The following is a 25,743-nucleotide window of genomic DNA, read 5'->3' on the forward strand; positions in this document are numbered from 1 at the left end:
AGAGACAGACACACAACACTCAGCAAGCAAGTTGAGCAATGGAAGCATGCAAATCAGTAATAATCTAATCATCAGTAATAATCAGTAATAATAAAAACAACACACACTATTAATTGTACAGTTGTTATTGTTTTTGTAAATAACATGAAATACATACACTCACATTACCAGGTTAGTAAGAATTGAGATCAGTGAGATTTTTTTTTAAAATTAATTAATACTTTCATTCATCAAGGATGCAGTAAGTTGATCAAAAGTTTTGTTTATCAAATAATTCTGGAAAAAAAAAGTATAATTTTCACAAATATATCAAGCTGCACAACTGTTTTCAACATGGATAATAATAAGAAAAGTTTCTTTAGCAGCAAATCAGCATATTAGAATGATTTCTGAAGGATCATGTGACACTGAAGACTGGAGTAATGGCTGCTGAAATGTCAGCTTTGCATCACAGGAATAAATTACATTTTAAAATATATTGAAATAGAAAATAGTATTTTGCAATTTTTACCATTTTTACTTTATTTTTATCAAATAAATGCAGCTTTGGTAAGCATAAAAGACTACTTTCACAACAAACAGTAGTATACATAAAAGTATCTACAGTGCCATAAAACACAAATTAACAAAGGCTTATTTCACTTGTTGAATGTGCAAATCAGCCATGTAGAGGTTTTGACCTAGTGTTATATTGTGTTTAGACTGTGTGCTGATATCCAACATCAAAACTCTCTTAATTATTAACAGTTAAAACATGAATGCATCCTGTATGGCAATGGAGCCCAATCATGTAAAAGTCACATGCTGATAAAACTAGAGGCCTGACACATGCAAAAAATGCCAACAGTGAATGTACCATCCACTGCTCAATGTCCCCCCATTTGTTGTCCAGGTTATCCAGTCCATAGTATTTCTGGAATGAGAATTTCAACAGAAACCAGGAGAGAAAAATAAAGGAAGTTCAGGTAAGAAGAAGGACCTGAAGGTGATTACATTAGACTAATAGAATATGACATTAGAAGGATAGATTAATATACAGTAGATCAGTGATGTCCAGAGATTGTTAAAAAATAAAAATCTAGAACCTAAAACCTCATTAAAAAAAACTCATAAAAAGTACAGAAACAGCTAAATAAGCAAGAACAGAAGGAAAGGAATTAAAATATGTAGATTAGATCTACAGAATCAGAGTCCTACCTTCTGCACCTGATAAATCTACACCACAGGAGGCCAGCAAAAGAGGATCAGATGAGCAAAGGAAAGAAAGACGCCAGATTGGGAAAGAAGGGGGAAAAGAGAGGGCATTGATTATTTGACATGACAGACAGCTACCAAGTGGAACTGTGTACACAAAGATAATAGAATGGAAAGCGAAAGCTGATAAATTTTTAGCAATCCATCAGGCTGGTGTCATGTTACCTGGCCTTACAGGTGAAAGTGAGAAACACCAGCTCACATACTTGACTCAAATACATGAAGGTCATGTGGATCAACAAGCAGCAAAATTCAAAGGCATTACAGATGCGACGGAATAATCAGTCAGGAATTTTAAAACACTGCAAGTTAATAAAAGCATCTGAATTATGCCAGGCAACTGTTCAGATATCTAAAGATATACTCAAGTGTTAAAGATGCTCATGTGATCTGGTCTATTGGGTAACAGGATTCTTTCCACTGATGTTTAAGGTTTCATTCAGTCCATTAGTGACCAAAGCCATGTAGCACTAGACTAATAAAGCAGTGGTGCGTTTACACTAACACACTTTTATATTTGCTCTTGGCCATAATTTCTTCACAAGTAACCATTACATCAGCAGAGAAGCTGAAGATTTGGGTTTTATGCACAATTCACTTTTACATGGTGTTTGAACATAAATGTGTTGGCAGTGTGTCTACACTATACAACAACCCTATAATGGTAAAAATCCACCCACCCACTTTTGATAAGTGTTTGTTGACATTGCTGTAACAAAATCTCATTATTGGAGTAATCTTACACCTTAAGTATTAAATTAGAGACTTTATCACAACATCAATGCTCATTTGTTTCTACAAATCAAATAAGAAAAAATGTTTAAGATGACCAAATAACATTTTACCTTTCCAATTAAAAAAAAACACTGGCATTCAAACCACATCTGGCACAAAACAAAAAATGAAGTCCATGTGACTTTGCAGAGCTATCCTTAAGTCAACCCAACCCAACTTTCTGACAAGCACGTACCAGTTTCAAAACTTTTCATTAAAAGTACGTTTACATGACAACAATGTACTAAAAATGGAAAAGTTTTTCCTTCGCATTTTTCACATACAGATGACAACATTGTCAAAATGATCCCAGTTCACCTGGATCTGCGAAAATGATTAAAAATGCTGTATTATACATGCCAGGCCAGTAGTTGGCGAGGCCACTTTGTAAAGAAACACTATGCACCTATAGACTGAACACGTAATATGCAGCATAACCTGATATTGCCGAGTTCAACATGTTCCTGGGTCAACATTTTTGTTGATCCTGGAACAACATTCAAATCAACCAATCAGATTTGAGGGACAAGTTTACAGATTATGTCAAGTTTAGGTTTAAATCCTTAAATTGGTGCTTCTACATCAGTGTTATTCATCTATCATTTCCCTCTGATTTTTGGGATAACTTATGGGTAGGGTTAGGTTTAGGGGTAGGAATAGGGTTAAGACTAAATTTTAGACTGGAATGTTGTTCCAGGATCAACAAAATATGTTGACCCAGGAACATATCTAACTCAGCAAAATCAGGACGTGCTAATATGCATGCGCATGACAAATTCGTTTTCACAAATTTTTACATTTTACATTTTTGTAGTTTACAATAAAGACAAAAACTTGCACTGAAGGACATGATTGTCATGTAAATGAACGGACAAAATGCATAAAAAGTTTTCAGTTGAAAACAGTGTCATGTAAACGGCCCCTAAGTCAACAGGTCATACAATAAATAAAACCTGAATAAAACACACCTGATCAGATCACTTGATGCTAGTATGGAACACTAAATGCATCAATAAACCAGTTACTTCTCATTAAGTCAGTAATTTCGTATCTTTCCAATGCTTATCTAGTAAATTCAAGCTCACCTTCCTCAACACAGGGGTCTGGGGCCGCCCATTGATCGCTTCCTTAGCCCCTCTATGTACTAGTCGCTTGCAAGCCGTCCTGCTAGAGTCACAGTGTCTCCGTCTACCTCAGGACTGAGGGAGACAAGAGGCTTTCTATGATCCCAAAGATATAGTATTTTCATATAATCCAAACCCCAGAGCCTGTGCGCGCAACAAGTTCATCTTCACAAAATTTCTGACTGAACTCTTCCAGATTTATTTTGTCACAGCATGTTCAATCTTGAGTCATTGTGTTCCTGATTATCATAATGATCACATCCAGATAGTGAATGGAAACTGAGTCTGTTATCCTGCTGCAGGTACGGCTGAAAGCTCATAATCTACTTTAAGACTTGGCTGAAGTTTTAAAGCCACAAAGCGCACACCCTTAACATTCTCACACACCTCCTGATCAAACCAGGCTTAACTCTGAATGCTAGCTAATCTTTCAAGTGTGACCCGGGTATGTGTGAAGGCTGTGTTTATCTTCATTACATAAGTTTGTTGCGTCTGAGCTCAGGTACCACAGTGGGAGTTTCTGGTTTTCCATTCACCTCTGATGGACCCCTGAGCAATAGTTCCTTCATATGCACCTAATCAAATGTCCCTAAATATCTGAAGGAATCTACAATTAGTTTGTATTTGTGCTACTGAACCCATGCAATACATACCTCACTTACTGTGTGCAGCCGGCTGTAGCAAACCAGCATGAGCAGTCATAGTGCATTAATTAAAATAACTAATTATACAGAATCACTCATACTCATATTAATGAGCTGGAAACAAACAATACCCTTGATTTAAATCCAGCTTTCTTTACTATGAGGAATGTTCAAACAATGTACTATTACAGTACCAAAAGCCTGACAAGTCAAATAAGTAACTCAAAAACATCTACAAAGTCTGTTTGTAAAGACGTACAGTAACTGTAATGTAACAGGGGTAAAGTACAAAACCTGCAGGGTGCTACACCAAAATAAGCATAAAGACCAGGCTTTTTCATGAATGTTAATACTATTTGAACAAATTCCTCAGACAAAGAATCCAAATAAATCAATTCCATGTTATTTTTTTAATTGCTGCTGATAGACCTTCACAGAAATGTAAATTGTCATAATTTCACGTCAAAGAGATATATTGAAAAATGTCTGTTTTGTTTGTTTGTTTGTTCAATAAAATGGAAGTCAATGGGCTCTTAAGCAACACTGGACCCCATATGAAAATAGCAATCTATGTAAAAACACCAAAGTGCTCATGATGTAACCTGTGATATTTCTGAGCATTAGCTGAGGCTGAAGTTCCAATGTGGCAGTTCAAATGGGCTTTTAGGAGGTCCTGACCCAAGGGGTGATTATCTGACCCTGATCCCCGTTAACCCAGCCAAAACATGTCCTTCAAAGCACAGAGCCCACAATCATGATGGAGATTAAACAAATTGAACATAATCGGCTGACAGAGTTGTACAGGAGCAAGTCAACAAGACCATGAGAAGCATTTAATTTTGAGAATAAAGAAGGCCTTTTCTGCTGGTAGTTCAGTAGAAAACACATACTTGAAAAAAAAAATTGTGAGTGTGCAGAGGCCAAGGCTTCATAAACACTATCAGTGGCAACATTATGGGAAATAACTTTGCGATTTTAAATGCCTACAGCTCAACACTCTCTTGAATGCTGTTGGAAAGGTCTCCTTCCTGTGTTTCAAAATTGTGTAATGAGGGTTATTTGTTTTTGAGTTGCTTTCTGTGCTTATTAAACTGTTAATAAGTGGGAACTGTTCATAAGACGCCAATCAAAGGAGACATATCCACTGTACACACAGGATGGAATTAAGCAGGGTAAAATTTTCACCTGAGATTTGGAGCCAATTTTCAGGGGTGTAAAAATGACTTTAGAACAATGGCAGAATCATTATTTTATTTTTACACAGAGATTGGTAGGTCTATTGGTGAAATCTGTTGACTTTAGCAGTTTGTTTCATTATATGCCAACGGTGATGGTTCAAAAATGGCAAAAAGCACTTCTTGTGTTTTTTTGCCTCATGTTTGCATGCCTGTAACAGAAGTATTAAAGATATCTTAATATCTTTTTAGATTGTGGTTCTTAGCAAACTTTCCTTTTGGTATCTTCATTTTAAAGGCCCTCAATGGTTCAATCCCAGAGATATGGAGATCTTAATGCGGCTCCACGAGTAAATTGGTAAATTGTACACCTTTTCAGTGGTCAAAAACCAAATGTGGGTCACTTTGTATACAGCTGATATATTTTTTTTTCTTTTAAAGAGGAATTTCTAAAGAACAAAATAATGTAGAAACTAGAAATGTATCTTGTTTTTTTTCTTATCAGCTCAACTGTATAGAACAAACCTGCCCGAGTGCCATAAATATTCCTTTTGGAATTATTTATTTTGGATTGTTAATTTTTAAGGTCCTATATAGTTCAGTTCCATAGATATTGGGATCCCAATGACTTCAAATTGTTGAACTGCTAAAGATGTTTTTATAACGCAACAAAGATTACTACAGATTTACTAATAGACCTTCCAATCTCTATGTAAAAATAAAATAATGATGTTGTCATCTTTCTAAAGTAATTTTTACACCCCTCTAATTTGGCTCCAAATCTCAGGTGAAAACTGTCATTTTGAACCCCCTCTACAAAATAATGGATTATTCAGTAAATATACATCTGTGACATTTAATATTTGGGCTTTCATCACTATTTATGTTTGTCATTTTACAGAACAAATATTAACAAAAGTTCCTGAAATTTGGTTGAATTGACACAGAATGACCCTATAGGGATGGGAATTTTCCAGGCGGTCACATCTTGCCGGTGGGCATCTTAAAACTTCCAGGTGCAGGAACAGCACAGTCATGCTAGAATGTTTGCCGAGCCTTTTTTAATTTTTCGAAATATATATGATCTATGTATGCATGTGTGTATGTATGTGTATCACTCACAGATAGACACATAGACAGACAGACAGATAGACAGATAGACAGATAGACAGACAGACACATAGACAGATAGATAGATAGATAGACAGATAGACAGATAGACAGACAGATAGACAGATAGATTCCAGAATCAAGACCAATCATATTTTGACATATGAAAACATTTAGCAATGCTAAGGCTAAATTTCAACCTGAGCTTTAGCTCACAGTGATTGTGTGTTTCTTCACCTCTTTCTGTTGTCTCTCCAGTTCTTTCATTCTGATCTCACGAGCTTCTGCACGGGCTGCTCTCTTAGCTGCCAAACGGGCTTCAGCCTGCAGGGGGCGGGTGGGGAAAGAGAGAGGTAAAGTCATTAAACCATGACTATGAGACCATGAGCAATGTAGTAAATCCAAAAACACACAAAACAAACACATAAAAGCTTTGCACTAAACTAAAAAAAAAAAATGAACAGCAGGATCATATATAGGAAATATAATGTCATATATATGATTTACATGAACATGTTTGTGTACCTCCCTGCCATAATGTTTCATGTACTGTAACTGTATACACCTCAGACTGCACATGCTATGAATGTGTTTGTTTACATGAGCACGAATGCGTGTATGTGTGACTTGAGTCTATCACACTTTAAAAGTCCTTTTAAGGAAAAGACTCCCTGTCAGGCATGAGGGGGAGAGAGAGAGAGCACTGCACACTTCCTTCCTGTAGATGACGCCACAAAATGTGCAACAACCAAAAAAAGAAAAAGAAACCTCAACTCCAGTATTTCATCACAGACACCCTCACATAGTGATGTCTGCACCTTAACTGCACGCACTCTTACCTTCAATCCTGTGCTACAAATAATCTTTACACCTGAGTCATGACTGTAACATTCACAGATTTGCACCAGTTCCACAACATATTCTGGATAATGCAGCAAAATGTTATTAAAGAATAAGGGTTAAAATAGTGAAACTACTACTTAAAGGGAGGCATGTAAAGCTTTAAAATGATTTCCTGTGTTTGTTAGCTGATGGAGAAATCCATAATGATGTGTTCCCGAGTAAATGTCAGATCATATCTTAATGTCTCAGACTGAGGCCTTCCGTCCTGAACAGTCAAGCAACTTTCCAAGGAAGCAGCTGTTTCTCACCACAAAGGTCTTTGCGTTCCTTTGCCAACAACGATGTTCAAAAAAATATGTAGCTAAAATAAATATTTCCACAGTTTCAACAGTCGTTCTAATAGTAGTAGTTCTAACAGAAACTGATGGCTTTAATTTTGCTTTTAACTTTAGAAACTTGTTGTTCTGCTTAATATTTTTTGTGGAGACTGTGATACATTTCTTTGACGCACATTCTTTCATGATTAGAAAGTTCAAAAGAACAGCATTTATTTGAAACAAATCTTTTGTAACATTATAAATGTCTTTCCTGTCACTTTTGATCATTTTAATGCATCCTTGCTGAATAAAAGTATTAATTTCTTTGAAATAAATGATTGACCCCCAACTTTTAAAAAGGTATAGCAAGTAATTCAAACAATCACACTCACAAAGATGTCTTCCATGTTGGGATGGATTAAACTTTCCAACTAAGCAAATCACAGCACAATTCAAATGCTCTTAAAATATAATGTAAGGCAAATAAACTGAAACTGTAATCTTTCTCATCCTTAATGAGATTTTACAAAACCACTTTACTCAAATATGATGCTGCCGTCATACAAATTCAGAATTAAATGTTCAAAATTTAAAGAAACATATTTTCTTTATATCTAAAATCACTACTGTTTGTAAACAGGAAATGTGACCATGTTATGTTAATGTTAGTCTGTACTGTTATAATGAAGGCAGATAATTATGTAGATAAACTGCCTGGGAGAAGTTACCACTGCTAACCCCAGCAATTAAGCAGCTGTCCAAACATGTTTATAACAGGTTCTCACTAATGTCAACACACATTTTCCACGAGCACAACAATACACCTATGCATACATGCTTTAAAATAACAGCATTACCACCCAACAGGGCTTTGACTGTGCTGAAAATACTGAATAATATTTCATTTGGGGAAAAAAAAAAACATCAAGAGTAATAGAGTCTTCTGAAAACATACAGGAATAAATGCACTGTGTGGCTAACAGGGTAACCAAAACTATGCTTTTTTTGACTATAGCAGGAAGTCAGAGGGCTGAGTCATTCACAATCGAGCCTGGATCACACCCTTCCTGCAGTATTAACAGGGCTAACTGCTGATCGTACAAACACCCATCCATCACTGCTGCTCGGTCCTGATGTGGAGGGCATGTACATGTGCAAACACTATGGTTTACATCAACAGGAAGTAATAATCCATATTACTAAGCAAAATCTATTCACTCAATGCATACAACTGTGCATATGCACCTAAAAAAAAGCAGGCTACCCATCTTAAAGAAAGCATGCACTATTCTTTCTCTCTGAACTAAAAGAACAAACTGTTTTTGTTTTTTGAAAACCCATATTCATGTTAAGGCCTACCTTCTTGCAGTTATCAAAGTAGACCATGATATCGGTCACGGTGAGCATATGATAGCCTGGGTCATCCGCATTTCCCCCCATCATGACAATCCACACACTCTTAACAGAAGAGGAAAACAATCTGGCCTATTTCACACACCTCTCTCCTCTCACTCTCTCCTCAACAGCTATTTTTAATGACCCAAATGGAGCGGGCTCTATCAATACACCCAAAATGCTCTAATTTAATGAAAGCTCTGTGACGTGGCTGTTCTCAATGGGAATGAAGAGCTAGTTCCACAGCTGTCTGGTAGAGACCTTTTTTGGAATAGAAACATATTTCTATTCCATATTTAATTGCTCTAATTAGCCACAGAGTACATCAAGTTTACATCAGGCCTGCAACAACGTTAATTTCAGTAGTTAACAAAATCACAACTTTTTGGTAACTACATGACAATTTTTTGTTTATGTGGCTCTAGCTGATATGGCGCCATGTAAACTACTCTAGTATAAGACACAATAGGGTCATTCCGTGTCAACTCAACCAGAGGTCCATGCCTGTAACTCAAGAAGTATTAAATAGATCTTTAATATCCTCTTAGATTCTGGTTCTTAAACTTTCCTTTTGGTATCTTCCTTTTAAAGCCCCTCAATGGTTCAATCCCAGAGATGGACATGTTAATGTGACTCCATGAGTAAATTGTACACATTTGGGCAAAAAAATAAATGTGGGTCACTTTGCATACAGCTGATACTTTTTTCTTTTAAAGAGGAATATCTAAAGAACAAATAATGTTAAAACTAGAAATGCATCTTTTTTTTTCTATCAGCTCAATTGCATAGAACAAACTGTCTGAGTGCCATAAGTATTCCTTTTCCAAAGTTTCCATGCCTATAACTCAAAAAGTATTCAAGATATCTTAATATCCTTCTAGATTCTCATTTTTAATAAACTTTTCTTTTGGAATCTCCATTTTTAAGGCCTGATATAGTTCAGTCCCATAGATATTGGGACTCCAATGTGACTCCATGTCCAAATTGTGGAATTTTACACATTTTCAATGGTCAAGAGCCAAATGTAGGAAACTTTAAACAGCAGAGAGTTATTGTGTTTAAAAAAAAAAAAAATAGTGTCTGAAGAACAAATAACACTGAAACTAGAGATGTATCTTCTTTCTTCTCCTATATGGTTCGATCATCAGAAGCTGTTAAAATTAACAAAATCCCGTCTTCCAAACATCCTTAAAACTGATTCAAATATAGATTTTTATAAATACAGTTTTGAGAGCAAGTTAACCATTTGGATTTTTGGTACTTTTTGGTACTTATGTTTTATGCAATTCTTTTGATATTGAAAAAGAATTGATATTGCAATTCTTTGGAAACAAGATATATTTCTAGTTAAAACATTATTTATTCTTCAGACATTCCTCTTTAAATGCAATAAGTATCAGCTGTGTGCAAAGTAGTCACAGCCTCAGACACCACGCCCACGGACCGTTGGCTGAACGTCTGATGCATATGGCACACTTATCTGGAAACACTTCAGCAGTATCAAAGTCGTCATCTGGTTGGTTGAATTCTACAGGATGTCCGGGAGACGTGTGTGTTGCGTTCTTTAATGGTCCACAAACAATTAGAAGAGTTGGAACCAACTACTGTGACGCCAAACCCCCCCTCACAGAAGAAAAATGCCGTCATGTTTACAACTGTGACAACGAGCGCTTATCAGGATCAAATAAACGCTGGATTTTCAAAAGTATGTGAAGTTCGTGGCTCCATTGTTGCAGTAAACTTGCACAACGTTCTTGAATGAATAATTTATAGATGCACGCCGGTCTGTTATTGTAGGGACATCGACTTTCAGCAAAACTTTTGCCTAAACTTGGGGCAAAAAAAACAAAAAAACACAAGTAGTGCTTTTTGCCATTTTTGAACCATCACCATTGGCATTTAATGAAACAAAGATTGCTAAAGTCAACAGATTTCACTAATAGACCTACCAATCTCTGTGTAAAAATAAAATAATGATGCTGCCATCTTTCTAAAGTCATTTTTACACTGCTGTAAATTGGCTCCAAATCTTCCAAATCATTTTGACCCCCCTCTTCAAGATAGTGGATTACTCAGTAAATATACTTCTGTGACATTTAATATTTTTGCTTTCATCACTATTTATGTTTGTCATTTTACAGAAAAAATATTAACACAATCAAATATTTGAGCTGGGGAAGTTTCCTAAATTTGGTTAATTTGACACGGATGACCCCATAATACAATTCCCAGACGTTTCCAGGTGTTCCATGACCATTGGAATCCTACATGAGAATGTGACTTTTTCCCCCTATAAATTGCAAATATGAGCACCCATGGAACACCTTGAGTTCAATAAATGTGAAGAATTAGTGAATTGTTTGGAATTTTGTAAGATACTAACATATTTGTCAGATGATTGTGGACAGGCTTACTGAAACCCTTTATTTGGTGCCTTTTAAGGTAGACATGCAGAACAAGCTTGTCATTCAGAAGTCCCTGGGAGTTTGATGAATGCCAGGACAATCTGAGCCCAGAGTTCTTATCTGTTGACATAAATACCACAGAAGGAGATGCCAAGTTCACCAGACCTATCTCTCCCACGGCCTCTTGTACCAGCATGCTAGGCTGAGGGGGTACATGCTAATCAGCTGGACTGCTAATAGACTAATTGTAACAGAAAATGAAGGGAACAAACAGAAGACATGCAGTACAAATAACTGGAAGTCCACAACTGCTACTTGTTTTGACTGTTTTTGGACAGTACTCTGGAAGAAAAACTTACTATAGTGTAAAGAAATAGGCATTATGAACTCCAAAACTATTACTTATATAAACCAAAAGAGCCTCTGGCCAGTTTAATTCATTTTAATGTGGAAAGCTCAATATTCAAAATGTGATTCATTTTGCCATCTGTGTAAACTGGATTAACGGTCTTCAGTATGAGACATAAACAGTCTTTTTCACTCCAGTACTAACCTAAGAGTAAGAGACTGGAACATATGAGATCACTGGAGACGTCTGCCACATTTCTGGCCTGCCCATATTAATATATAAATTGTGCCAGCCTTCCATGTCAAACATAAACCAAACAATGTCTGATCTGTGTGTGGTGGGTGCATATTTTAGCAGTCCCTAGGATCTGTGGCAAGTTTTAATATTAAAAAGTAAGCTTGCTCAAAAAGAAACTCACCATGTAGGGCTAAAAGAATTTAGGAACAAGAATTTGGCTCATTCCGAGCATGGAGAAAATGATGACAAAAAGGGAGGGAAAGAAAAAGGAGGAAGAGAGCTGATGAGATTAAGTGACCATTACTTAACGGTAATACATCATGTCTAATATAAACCTCAGACAATGGAAATGTGAATTTTCAATGTTAAAGGGATAGATTTATATGTAAGACATAACTATACAGTATACTCCCTTTAAGCGATATATATACTATAAAACATCTCAACTGCTTGACTTTTTATACCATTGCAAAATATTTACTATTATCACCCAAGTCTGGTACTATAAAAAGGTATGAAAATGTTACGATATTATAAACATTAATATCATTACAATATTACAATACAATATTTATACAGGTTTACAATGACATGAGAAGTGGAGGGGGGTGAACTATCCCTTTAAATACTTTTCTAACCCCATTTAATCTGCAGAGATAATAAGTAAGCCATTCATATTGACTTCCCAAAGAGTGCAAACACTGTAGATCTGCAGTGCTATCAAAACATTAGTATTTAGTTTGAGCAGTTCGACATGCCCTGTTCTGTCTCAACCAATGACGTTTACATCATTATTTTTTCAATCCCTTTAGATGCCGCTACTAGCACAGAAATGACACACCCTAAAAATGACTTCCTTAAACCCTGCGAAACCTGAGGCAGAGTGATGTCTGGTAGATGTCAGTGTGCCCGTCTCAGATGACTGCACACAGAAGCAGCTCTTCACGGAAAGCGAAGACCTAGTGTGCTTGGCCAACACAGAACACTTGCTTCACTGACCACAGGAGTTACTCAAAAACAAGCGCAAGCCTGTGAGAGAAACTCTAGCTTGTTGAAAAGTAGGAATAAGAGAGAGTAGCATGATGGTGATGAGATGAAGGTGAAAGAGTGTATCATCGACATTCAATGTGCTCTCTGTTCTAATACCTAAAAAAAAAAAAAAAAACTGGCCGTGGGTGAACTAGGTTTACACTCTAGATTTCCTTAGAAGAGATTAAGAGTATCAGTCAGAGACCAGAACTCATTCAACAGACTGATGAAAGTAGAATTATCAAGCAATATTAAAACAGATATTTAAACTCAAGCCTTTTTTTTGTTATTGGGCTAATTTTTAGATGTCTGTGGACTTCTTTCTCAAAATTTCAGTTAACCATATGATTTCTACTTTAGCATCTCAAGGGGATCATGTAACAACGCTTGTGAGAATCTCTGATGAGATGGAGGTCAGATGGAGTCAGGTCAGTGCAAGGGAAAACAGAAGTTGAATTGTGTCTCTTCATACAGGAGGACTGAGCAGTGTCTTTGCAACATAACAATTTTTTACACATCAAGCTGTTTCACACCTACATTTGTCAAATAAGCAAACATCTTGCACCAAGCGGCCAATCGGAGACCAGAGCGAGAGTTTGTTCGAATTCCTTTCCCGTTAGCAAATGGTCTTATCAGACCAAAATCCACAACATGACCTTGTACACCAAGTTAATAAATCATGAAACAGGGACCATTTTCTCTCTCTGTCTCTTTTATGTTTTTTAGCATAATTGTAACTTAACGGAATAAAGTTTAATAATTTAAAAAAAAGTGTGTGGGGGGGGGGGGGGGGGCAATAAAACAAGACTACAGATAAGATGTTTTGTTTGTGTAGGATTACCATGTACTGTACCCCAAATCCAACAAAAATAATATTTTAGAGATAAGAAATTGTTGGTTATACTGAGGATTATAACAGAAAGCATCATTGTATGGTGCTATGTCACTGAAAACCCTCTTTGACCTTGCTATAAACTGCTGAACTACTAACGTCACCTCATATTGTGTTTACATTTAATCATTTAGTAGACACTTTTATCCAAATCAACTAACACTCAAAAATACTTGGGTCTAAATGTAAGATTTATGTATTTTAACTGTATATAATGTGATGCATATTTGTCAGTCACACATACATAAATGAAACCAGAATGAGATTTTTGTAATAGTACTTTTAAATACACAATTATCAGGTTACATATTTATCATTAATAATAAATAAAACATCATACATTAACTAAATGAATCTTGCTTGTTCCACAGCTCACCATATTTAAGCCATGTTCATGCTTTTTAACTGATTAAATTTAACTGATTTTTAAATCCTAACAATGAACTTAATTTTTTTAATGTACAAATGAGGAACAATTTATTGCAATATTCATAGTACACAATGCCAAGTCAAGTAAAAAGTAGATTAGTAAACAAGATAGAGCAGAAGTGAAATACAGAAAAAGAAGAAAAAGAGAACTTTAAATGACTTAAAGGGTTAGTTCACCCAAAAATGAACATTGTGTCATTAATTACTCACCCTCATGTCGTTCCAAACCCGTAAGACCTTTGTTCATCTTCAGAACACAAATTAAGATATTTTCCATAAAATCCATTGGCTCAGTGAGGCCTCCATTGCCAGCAAGACAATTAACACTTCAATGCCCAGAAAGCTACTAAAGACATATTTAAAAGAGTTTAAAAAAAAAATAAAAAATTATTCAACAATATCTAGTTTCCAAGCTTCATGAAGCAGTGTTTTGAAATCGCCCGTCACTAGATATTGTTGAATAAAGTCGTAATTTTGTTGTTTTTTTGGTGCACAAAAAGGATTCTCATCGCTTCATAAAGTTTGAACCACTCTAGTCACATGAACTGTTTTAACCCTTTGAGCGGTACGGTCCCACATATGGGATTTTTATTTCAGTGCCTCTGGGCGTACGGTCCCACATATGGGATTTCGAACGTTCAGCGACGTCACATAACTGCCAGATTCAAACTGTGCTTTCGCGCTTTGGCTGTGAGACGGACACACGCAGCTCTTGTCATATATTGCAGCTATGCAGTGTTTTCAGCCACATAACGTTTCTTTTAAGGTTTCAGACATTTAAATACGCATAAGCACCATTAAAACAATATATTTAGAGTTTATAAAATACACACTGATGTCAGACATAAGTGGAAGGAGCAATAACAATCCATTCGTTTACAATTTGCCGACATTTATTCATATCAGATACACATAATGGGCCCAAGTAACTACAAAGTTTACTCTATTATTCTTCCAGTTCACCAGCCACTTACTTGCATATATTTGGGAGAAAATGATGAATTCACCTGCTGTAAATCCGACTGACAGTACTCTGCGAACTGCGGGGCAAACTAAGATGGCGGTGCCCATTTTGCATTATAGATCAAGATAAAGATCATTTATAAAGGCTTTTAAACGACAAAACACACTCACTTACACATATTTGAGGATCGGAATATCAGATAGTTGATAACATGGTAAGCAAGTTTGTGAATATTTTAAATAAACAAGGAAAAACAAAATAATAGCGATCCACCTGTCATACAGTGTTATTGTGGCTGCGCTCAGCGCTCGTGACACGCAAGACGCGTCGCTATGGAAACATTAAAGGCAAACGTTCTAAAATAACGGTCGCCTTAAAAAAAAACTCACTCTGGGGGGACAGTTAGAATATTTTAAACTCGCGCTCGAAAGGGTTAAATACGTTTTTAGAAGCTTTCTGGACATTGAAAGTGTTAATTGTCTTGCTGCCAATGCAGGCCTCACTGAGCCATCGGATTTTATGAAAAATATCTTAATTTGTGTTCCGAAGATGAACGGGTGTGGAACGACATGAGGGTGAGTAATTAATTAATGACTGAATTTTCATTTTTGGGTGACCTAACCCTTTAAAGTAAATAGAGTTATGCCTAAGTGTCACAGCAACCATGCTTATACACAAACATCCCAACCAATCATGATCAAGAGCACTAGAAATATGGACTCAGCATTAGGCCTACTTCTTTATATGGGATGTGTCCCAACAGCAGAGAATAAACAGGAAAGCAATTGTGATAACAATCTTCAGGGGCCCATTGGTGACGTCAGAAATAAGGAAGAAAACCCTTTCTGAATCCTTGTCCTTATATGGAGAGGTTCCATTCTTGGTAAAAGGTCTCTGACTTAAGTGTGCTGACATTATTTGAGAGTTTTCTACATAGTGTCTTGCTTCAACATGTATCAACAGTTCTGCAACAAGGCTCTTGAAGAAAACTCAAATAAATAATGCATTGTTGAATACAATCCAGTGCAAGTTTAACCTTGGGTCGCTCAGAGTTTAGTCCTGAGGGAGGCAGAAAAAAAATGTTATGATTGTCATGGACCAGTGATAAGCAGGTGATAATGTGTCAATACTCTACTGTGATTGGTATTCATAAACCCATACAGTATATGTGTGTGGCCATATAAACACAATCATGTATTATATTGTCATGACTCTTCTTCTTAATGCAGAAATAAAAAACTGCTCCTGACAATGAGTTTAGACTAACAGACAGCTCTCATCCCACAGTCTAAAGTCTGAGCCCAGATTAATCATCTAAACACACACCAGAGCACAAAGCCCGGCATCCTAATCTACTTGTAACCATCTCAGCTGCATTCTGGCTCTGTTACAGTGTCATCCAATGACTGAGCTTGCTAGTAGTTTCCAATGGAGAAGTTTCAGACATAATCATTTTTAAAATTAGAAGACTGTTGACAACGAGAAATGAAAAGTACAAGCTAGTTGTGCTGCTTAATATTTTTTAGAAACCATGTTTTTTTTTTTTCAGGATTCACTGATAAATAGAAAGTATAAAATACCAGTTTTACTTATTTGACATAAAAATCTATAACATTAATGTTTTACTGCACATTTGATCAATTTAATCTGGTGTCTGAGACACAGCTTTCTGTGTGCGCACGTAAATGTGCACCCACAAATCTCACGGTACAATAATATATATATAAGCACACACACACATATACACATATATATATATATATATATATATATATATATATACACATATATATATATATATATATATATATATATATATATATATATATATAAACCCGATCCCAAAAAAGTTGGGACACTGTACACATTGTGAATAAAAAAGGAATGCAATAATTTACAAATCTCAACAACATATATTTTATTCACAATAGAATATAGATAACATATTAAATGTTGAAAGTGAGACATTTTGAAATGTCATGCCAAATATTGGCTCATTTTGGATTTCATGAGAGCTACACATTCCAAAAAAGTTGGGACAGGTAGCAATAAGAAGCCGGAAAAAATTAATGTACATATAAGGAACAGCTGGAGGACCAATTTGCAACTTATTAGGTCAATTGGCAACATGATTGGGTATAAAAAGAGCCTCTCAGAGTGGCAGTGTCTCTCAGAAGTCAAGATGGGCAGAGGATCACCAATTTCCCCAATGCTGCGGCGAAAAATAGTGGAGCAATATCAGAAAGGAGTTTCTCAGAGAAAATTTGAAAAAAGGTTTGAAGTTACCATCATCTACAGTGCATAATGTTATCCAAAGATTCAGAGAATCTGGAACAATCTCTGTGCGTAAGGGTCAAGGCCGGAAAACCATACTGGATGCCCGTGATCTTCAGGCCCTTAGACGGCACTGCATCACATACAGGAATGCTACTGTAATGGAAATCACAACATGGGCTCAGGAATACTTCCAGAAAACATTGTCGTGAACACAATCCACCGTGCCATTCGCCGTTGCCGGCTAAAACTCTAAAAAAAGAAGCCATATCTAAACAGGATCCAGAAGCGCAGGCGTTTTCTCTGGGCCAAGGCTCATTTAAAATGGACTGTGACAAAGTGGACAACTGTTCTGTGGTCAGACGAATCAAAATTTGAAGTTCTTTTTGGAAAACTGGGACACCATGTCATCCGGACTAAAGAGGACAAGGACAACCCAAGTTGTTATCAGCGCTCAGTTCAGAAGCCTACATCTCTGATGGTATGGGGTTGCATGAGTGCGTGTGGCATGGGCAGCTTACACATCTGGAAAGGCACCATCAATGCTGAAAGGTATATCCAAGTTCTAGAACAACATATGCTCCCATCCAGACGTCGTTACTTTCAGGGAAGACCTTGCATTTTCCAACATGACAATGCCAGACCACATACTGCATCAATTACAAAATCATGGATGCATAGAAGAAGGATCCGGGTACTGAAATGGCCAGCCTGCAGTCCAGATCTTTCACCCATAGAAAACATTTGGAGCATCATAAAGAGGAAGATGCAACAAGTTGAGACAGTTGAGCAACTAGAAGCCTGTATTAGACAAGAATGGGACAACATTCCTATTCCTAAACTTGAGCAACTTGTCTCCTCAGTCCCCAGACATTTGCAGACTGTTATAAAAAGAAGAGGGGATGCCACACAGTGGTAAACATGGCCTTGTCCCAACTTTTTTGAGATGTGTTGATGCCATGAAATTTAAAATCAACTTATTTTTCCCTTAAAATGATACATTTTCTCAGTTTAAACATTTGATATGTCATCTATGTTGTATTCTGAATAAAATATTGAAATTTGAAACTTCCACATCATTGCATTGTTTTTATTCACAATTTGTACAGTGTCCCAACTTTTTTGGAATCGGGTTTGTGTGTGTGTGTGTGTGTGTGTGTGTGTGTGTGTGTGTGTGTGTGTGTGTGTGTGTGTGTGTGTGTGTGTGTGTGTGTGTGTGTGTGTGTGTGTGTGTATATATATAATATAAATGTATATATAATAAAATATAAATATATATTTATTTATTTTACTGTATATATCTGCCTTCTAGTTTTTTTAAAACAATAAGATGGAAAACACTGGCTCGGCCTGGCCTACTGATACTATAAGAGTTTGAACTATCCATCCTGCTAATTATAACTATTCTCACACAGTGAATTTGTTTTGAATCAATCCAATCATTCTCCAATCACAAAACTATTGAACACATTTTTACCAGACTTGCCAACTTATATCTGTCTCAATAGCCGATTTTCAGTTGTAAGCCTCTTTTACATATTAGGGATCAGTTACGCCAGCAACTCAACTTCCTATTGAGTTAATTGCTCTAAAGACTGGAAATCAACTTTTATCTTGCTTGAAATAACACTGGTAGTGACAGTGACAAATGAGTTTTTGACACACCATTGCCCTGCTCACATCTGATTTAAACACACAATCATACAGACTGAAAGAGTAGAGTTACTCCATGAATCACATCCTAAATCAGTCAGCACTCAAAATGGTTCATAGAGAGCATTTCTGATTGGCTAGTTTTCTGGCCTAAATAATAATTGGCTAAATAAAACCACAGGCTGCTTGCCTGACTCTAAAAATATTGTGAAATATGAACTGTTTTCTATGTTTAAAAATGTAATTTATTCCTGTGAATCAGCTGAATTTTCAGCATTACTCCTTCAGTGTCACATGATCCTTGAAATCATTCTAATATGATTATTTGCTGCTCAGGTAACATTTTGTATTATCAATGTTGAAAGTAGTTGTGCTGCTTAATATTTTTGTAAAAAAAAAAAAAATTGATACCTTCTATGATTCTTTGATGAATAGAAAAAAATAGAAATAAATGTTCTTCTTATGGCAAAACTGCGATAAGAAGAACATATATCAAAGATCAACAATAATCACCGCCTTCATCTCTACTTGGTCTGCACTTAAAAAATTTAAATGCCTCATCTAATCAAATGAGTAGTGTTGTTGTATGAAACTTTTTCAGTATGTGCCAAAACTTTGCGGAATGTGGTCATGAACCAAACACATACAGCTGAAAACAATCTATTTATGTCATTCGTTTGTCTTACCAGATTCCAAACTTGCATCTGTGTAACAAGAAGGACAAACAAAACACTGAATCAAAGTGTTGAGTAGCAATTGTTGAAATTGTTTTACAGGAAATCCTTCACTGACTCATGTTCTACTGAGGCCATATCTCAAACTTACCAGCTTAGCTACATTAGAGAGCACAAAAAAACAAAACACGGCCACTGAGGATTACTTCTGCAGATATTATCAGCATATGTTTCCATGGCATCCATTATCAGATGCTCCTGTTCCCTACTTCTGCTCATTGTAATGGCCCCCAAAAACTTCATGTCTGGTCTTGAGGCTGCACTAACAGCTGGTCTCTGAGGGCCTTCTATTTTTAAAGCTCTTGTTACTGAATCAACGATCACACGAGGGCCAACATACCAGCCTGTCAGAGAGCAGCAAGTGTGGGACTGCAGCCTATATCAGCAACAAATGCAGGTACAGTACCAGGTGAATAAAAGGGGGGGACAATGGAACACAGGGAGTAAATACTGAACTAGGCCCTTAAACGGAGATAAAGTGGCTCTGAAAGAAACATATAAACCTTAAAAAGCCCTAGGAACATTTAAAGAACTAGCTTATTTGTGAAGATATTCAAAAACCCTTTAAAACATGTCAAGTGCCAAGTAAAAAAGGGTTAAAACACAGTATCTCGTCATCATCGTAACTGAAACCAAACCTGCTCAGAGAGAGGCTCCAATGAGACCTCGTGTGACCTGACCTGACTGTGTTTAAATTTGCAAAAGCTCTGTTGCAAAGCCACATGGGTGAATACTAAAAAAATCATTTCTATTTCAAGAGAAACAGGTTTGATCAGAAAAAAGAAAAAGTAGCATTCATGCTGAAATTATGCAAATGTGAAACTGAAATTTGCTTCCTGATTCAGTGTTTCAAGCATGTGTGTATATCACCTGAATCTCTCTTTATCCATGTGCTCACTTACTAGAGGTCAATTTGGCAATCGCCAAGTTAGGCTACTTTTAAACATTTAAAAACTTTTTAAATGCTAACCTGTCCTCTTGTTGAGAATGAGCAGTAAATTTGGAACTAAATTATTTTTGAAAACATTTTCCACAAGGTTATGCAACTATCATTTGCCACTATTTTAGCTTATTAATTATGCATTAACCAACCAATAAGTGTTTCATACTGTGACTCAGACATCCCCTAAAATCACTGCATTAATTAGAAACAAACAAAAAATAAATCAATCTGCAGATTCTGTCTGTGCCTAGTCAAGACCAGTGGCACCAATAAACGAATCATGCAAACACAAAGAAATGTTTAGATGCATACACATAAATATAACATGTTTCTCTGACTGTATTTCACACTCTAAACTGAGAGGACAGCTCATGCTGGCAGTAGTGTGAGAAAGCCTCTATCCTGTCTACTACTGAGCATAATGTGTCAAGCAGAGACACACTTACTAATAATAGTCTGAAACGTTTGCTACATATGTGTAACTGTCTATGAAAACACGTGCACTTCACATACAGTCTTTAATTTTCACTATGGGTGTGCAGTGAAGAAACATCATATCGGTCAAAGAACTGACTGGGCCAAAATCATTTCCTAAGCACTCAGATCAAGGTTCTCTCCACCATGACCCCAGCACCTGTTCCAGCACATCAAACTCAGCTTATGTTGCACACTGCTAGCCTAGCACTTTCAAACACATTACTGCCATGATACATAAGACCAAAACAGCTCAGAAACTTGTAGTTAGGTGTAGGTAACTAAAAAAAAAACACAGAGAGGAAGCAGACATGAGAGGAAATGATACAGCTTGTAAATAAGAATATGAACAATGCAGGGCCACATGAGTTCAAAAGCATGGACTTTACCTTAGTTAGGCTGCTGTTATGTTAATTAGATACTCGTGAAACTGTGTACTGCTCTTTGGTTTAATAAATAAACTGACTCAGGATGTAGAACCATGTGATTTTCCCATTTTCCTCTGAAGTTTAACCCTGTCCTTCTGCAAATAGGACCATTCGAGTAGTTTATCCCTTATGAGAGCAATTTACCTCTTTTGCGATTACGTTCAGGGCATCTTCCTCGGCGGTCAACCCATTTTTGCTGGTGGTTCTTTTACGTCCTGGCCCTTGAGACCCCATTGGTAACCTTTAATAAATCCTTCTGAGAAACACACGCTACTTTACGTCTGAAAACGATCCTTTGGAGAGTTATTCCTTCAGCAAAGGCATAAGAAAAAGAAAACACGTTTCCAACTGTAACCAAAAAACAGCGAGGCTACGTCGTGTAGTTCGCGACGTGGTTCATTGTGTTACATCCGTATTTTTTGCACTCTTCCTAGTGCTGTACTGTGAAAGACTAACAGTCACCGGTGCTGAGAGCGCAAACGCCTTTTCATGACACACGTGTCGCCTCTGAGGAGCTGCCAAAATGGCTGTAAATGATCTAGACTAGAGTTTGTTTGAGCAGAGAGTTGTCATTACCAGTATAACCGCTCGGATAAAAGTTTCCTTCTCTTGCTTTAGTTCATTATTGTTGCGCGGATGGACTGTGAGCGTCTGTTGGGGGAGTTTCTGGGCTCGCAGACCCTCTTAGCTATTTTTAATCATGGGAGTCTGATGCTAAAAAAAGAAACCTTATCTTTCTTGCATTTCTTAAAGTCATACTCATGTGCTTACGCACCTTTCGCAATAATAAGCTGAGTTTCATTCTGAAGAGAAAAAGGCGCTGCTGGGGAAAAATATATTAGGTGGTCTCAAGCCATCGTTCATCATCATAACCAGTTAAAGACCACAAACTACATAAAGTCGGGGAGACCAGCAAAAGTTTTTTTTTTCTCCAGCAGAAAAAGTGTATTGAAAATTATACCCCACGGGCATGACACAAAAAATGTCAAAGCAAAACACCTCGTTATCTGAACAGAGTTACCAAATTAATTTAGGTTTTTTTTTTATCTTTACAATTAGCCCGGTTTCACAGACAGGGTTTAGATTAAGCCAGGATTAGACCTTAGTTCAATTAGGGAATTTAAGTAGCTTTTATAAACGTGCCCTAGGAAAAAAACATTACTGCTGTGCATCTTGAGAAAAAACAATGGCAATGCAAGTTGCTTTCAGTTAAAACAGCTCAAACACACATTTTAATCTGGGACTAGGCTTAAGCTTGTCTGTGAAACCGGGGGATTATCTTTTATCTTGATCATATAGGTATTTTATTTGTATGACTCTATAGACATGTGTATAGCTTCAGTTGCTGGTGCATGTTGACATCTAGTGGTAAAAAGCTAAACTTACCAGTAATAATGCGATTCTAGTTTTTTATTTTATTTTTTATTTTTTTCCCATAAAAATTCAGTTCATATGCCGCTTTTGAAAAGAAATGTATCCAGTTAAGAAACCTAAAAGTTTTTTTTTTTTTTTTTTGTAGGCTGTCATTATTAATTAATGAAATTACTCAGCTGTGCTCTGCTCAGGTGATTGAGATTTTAAAAGAAGCCCACGAAGCTGAATGCTTTGAGACGTGTGGGTGACAAATATGGGTACGTTCTTTTGTTGCAGTAATTTTTATGTGTTTGTTTGTTTGTTTGTTTATTCTTTGAATTTTTTTTTCCAGATTCAAAGACAGTGTTGATCGTGTACGCGCACCAGAGTGCGGGATCTTTCAATGCGGCCGCGAAAGATGCTGCTGTGGATGTGCTGAAGAAACAGGGCTGCAATGTGCTTGTGTCTGACCTGTATGAAATTAAATTCAAGGCCACAGCAACCAAAGAAGATATTACTGGTGTGGGAGGCAGTATTATATTTGTTTAGAAAATATTAAAATTAAAACGTGTGCCTGTATCTGAGCGCAATGGCAGTTCTTGCACATTTTTGTTTGTTTCAGGACCATTGAAGAACCCAGAACACTTTTGCTATGGAGAGGAGACCATGTTGGCCTGGCAGGAGGGGCGACTAGCTTCTGATATCGTAGAGGAGCACAAGAAACTAAAAGAAGCAGATATTGTAATCTTTCAGGTATGACTTTTTTTTTTTTTTTTTTTTTTTTTTTTTTTTTTTTTTAATCGGAAATTTAACTTATCATTTGCAGGTATGTAGTTGGTAATTGGTTTGTGTTGTTTTTTTTGTTTTGTTTTTTTTAAACTAAGCTTTGTTTCTCTTCCAGTTTCCCATGTACTGGTTCTCTGTTCCTGCCATCATGAAAGGTTGGATGGATCGGGTTCTTACCCTTGGTTTTGCTTACACTTTGGAAAAACGCTACAGTGCGGGCATCTTCAGGGTGGGGCCTAAGAATCACAAATTTAATTTATTCACATGCATTCATCACAAAAGGTTAACAAATTTTGATTTGATGAAAGGTGAGAGGGGTGTTAGTATTGGTGTAATTTGAGTGTTGTTTTTTATTTCAGGAAAAGAAAGCCATGTTATCCTTTACCACTGGTTCCCATGAGACCATGTTCAACTCCAATGGGATCAATGGAGACATGAATGTTACTCTGTGGCCAGTTCAGGTAAGAAGCTTCATCCCTTATTCTCTTACCTCAACCAGGCTTAATTTTGCACTCTATTAATGAGTTTGCATGTAATACTAACCTGAGACTGTTGTTAATGTTTTCTCTTTTATAGAATGGTGTCCTCAACTACTGTGGCTTCCAGGTTCTCGCACCACAGATCTTCTGGGCACCCACACATCTCTCTGCTGAGGCTCGTGGCAGCCTGTTGGAAGGCTGGCGTACTCGTCTTCAAGGTCTCTTAAGTGAAGTGCCACTCGCCTTCCCACCAGTAGACAGTTTTGATGAGGGGAAAGGCTTTCAGCTGAAGCCTGAAGTCCAGGAGAAGCAAGCTGATTCCCCTTTCGGTCTCACTGTGGGTCACCACCTGGAGAAACCTCTGCCACCTCGCAGCCAGATGAAAGCTGGGGTATGAGACACAGAGCAACACTGTCCCCATGTGGCCATGTCCTTGTCTCAAAGCTAAAATTTAGACCTGAATAAATTGTTCATGTCTTGAGTTTGTGTTTTGTAATTCATTTTAAGCCATAATGTGCAAACCACAATTGCTTATTATTAAAGGTAATGTCAGGCATTTAGAAACCAAGACACCAAGGTTTGTGCTCCCTAGTGTAGTGTCGCTCCTACAGTGGTCTTGTCGTGCTGTACCTGCATAACCGTAGTTTAATCCATGGAATCAGAGCAAACAATTCTATGGTCCAAATACCAAGTGTGTTTGTTTCAGAACAAGCAGCACTTTAATGAGGCATATAAATTCGCTTCATTTGCAAACTTCCACACATGCAAACTTCCCTAAGCACTTCCCCTTAGGAATCGCTGCCCTTTTTTATTTATTTATTTATTTATTTATTTATTTTATTTATTTTTTTAAAGTGCATTCCACTTCGTTAAGTGGATGAGGGAAGTTTATATGGACAGACCCTTGTCCCCTCGATTTTGACCGAGGGAGCGAGTTTACTCTAATGTACACTTCAAGCACACTTCTCTATATCCCACAATTCAACTTGATTGTGACATCACAGCAGTTTTGCGCTTTGCTTAAAGTCGGCATGAAATCAAAATTTACTAGCTACTAGCTACCTTATGTTCACAGTCAAAGTTTATACTATTGATTTTGTTTCATTTGTCATTTTATTTGTCCAACAGCTCATATACCTATAGTATTTTATATATTTTCACCAACCACTTATAAGCATATAGAATGGTGCATAAAAAAAGTAGAAAAGGGTTAAATAAAATCTGCTCCAGAGAATTCCAAGTGATCAAGGGGCTTAGTATGTTTCATTTAAACCTTTTGCATGATTTCCGCCAGTAGTGGGCACTCCTGCAACGTAAGCAATGACACGCATCTGAGTCCACGAGATGGAGGGAAGTTAGCGAGTAAAGGGCATAAAAATTTGGAGTGGAATGCAGCCCTAGAAAGGTATTTGTCTCCCAGCTGTGCACAGATTTCCAATTTCCTGTGGAAGTTCCTTGGAGGCCTGTACTTTTCTGACGCAAAGTTCTTCGGCAGATGTATGCAGATAACTATTTGATATGCGTATACTTATTAATCTAAAACAGACTCTAAATGGTAATCTAAAGTTTGTGGCTGCCCAATATTTGCACATGAAACACAATGCAAACTTACCTCCACTAATATTGGCACCCTTGGTAAATATGAGCAAAGGTGGCTGTGAAAATAAATCTGCATTGT

General features: G+C 36.8%; 2 protein-coding genes across 33 annotated transcripts in view; one reads left to right on the top strand and one right to left on the bottom strand.

The window, feature by feature from the left end:
• Positions 1-22,253, bottom strand: part of lrrfip1a (leucine rich repeat (in FLII) interacting protein 1a) — a 39,784-nt gene extending 17,531 nt beyond the window's left edge. For 4 of the 32 annotated variants that reach the window (XM_048193998.1, XM_048193995.1, XM_048193994.1 and 1 more), the window contains exons 1-4: positions 21,592-22,182; positions 6,319-6,405; positions 1,198-1,215; positions 857-913 (exon numbers count right to left, since the gene is read on the bottom strand). In XM_048193998.1, coding sequence (XP_048049955.1) covers positions 857-913; positions 1,198-1,215; positions 6,319-6,405; positions 21,592-21,681 — 252 coding nt within the window. In that variant the 5' untranslated portion in view covers positions 21,682-22,182. Of the gene's footprint in view, positions 1-856; positions 914-1,197; positions 1,216-6,318; positions 6,406-21,591 lie in introns of all 32 variants that reach the window. The other 28 variants (XM_048194003.1, XM_048194001.1, XM_048193997.1 and 25 more) reach the window with 22 other exon arrangements.
• Positions 22,254-22,966: 713 nt separating this feature from the next.
• Positions 22,967-24,546, top strand: LOC125270427 (NAD(P)H dehydrogenase [quinone] 1-like). Its single transcript, XM_048194030.1, has 6 exons — positions 22,967-23,078; positions 23,153-23,320; positions 23,423-23,553; positions 23,702-23,815; positions 23,946-24,047; positions 24,163-24,546. Exons 1-6 carry the CDS (start codon positions 23,075-23,077, stop codon positions 24,460-24,462), a joined length of 819 nt encoding a protein of 272 aa, XP_048049987.1. The 5' UTR covers positions 22,967-23,074; the 3' UTR covers positions 24,463-24,546.
• The last annotated feature ends 1,197 nt before the right edge of the window (positions 24,547-25,743 follow it).

The sequence above is a fragment of the Megalobrama amblycephala genome, linkage group LG6 (genome assembly GCF_018812025.1).
Source record: "Megalobrama amblycephala isolate DHTTF-2021 linkage group LG6, ASM1881202v1, whole genome shotgun sequence".
In the NCBI taxonomy this organism is placed as follows: domain Eukaryota; kingdom Metazoa; phylum Chordata; class Actinopteri; order Cypriniformes; family Xenocyprididae; genus Megalobrama; species Megalobrama amblycephala.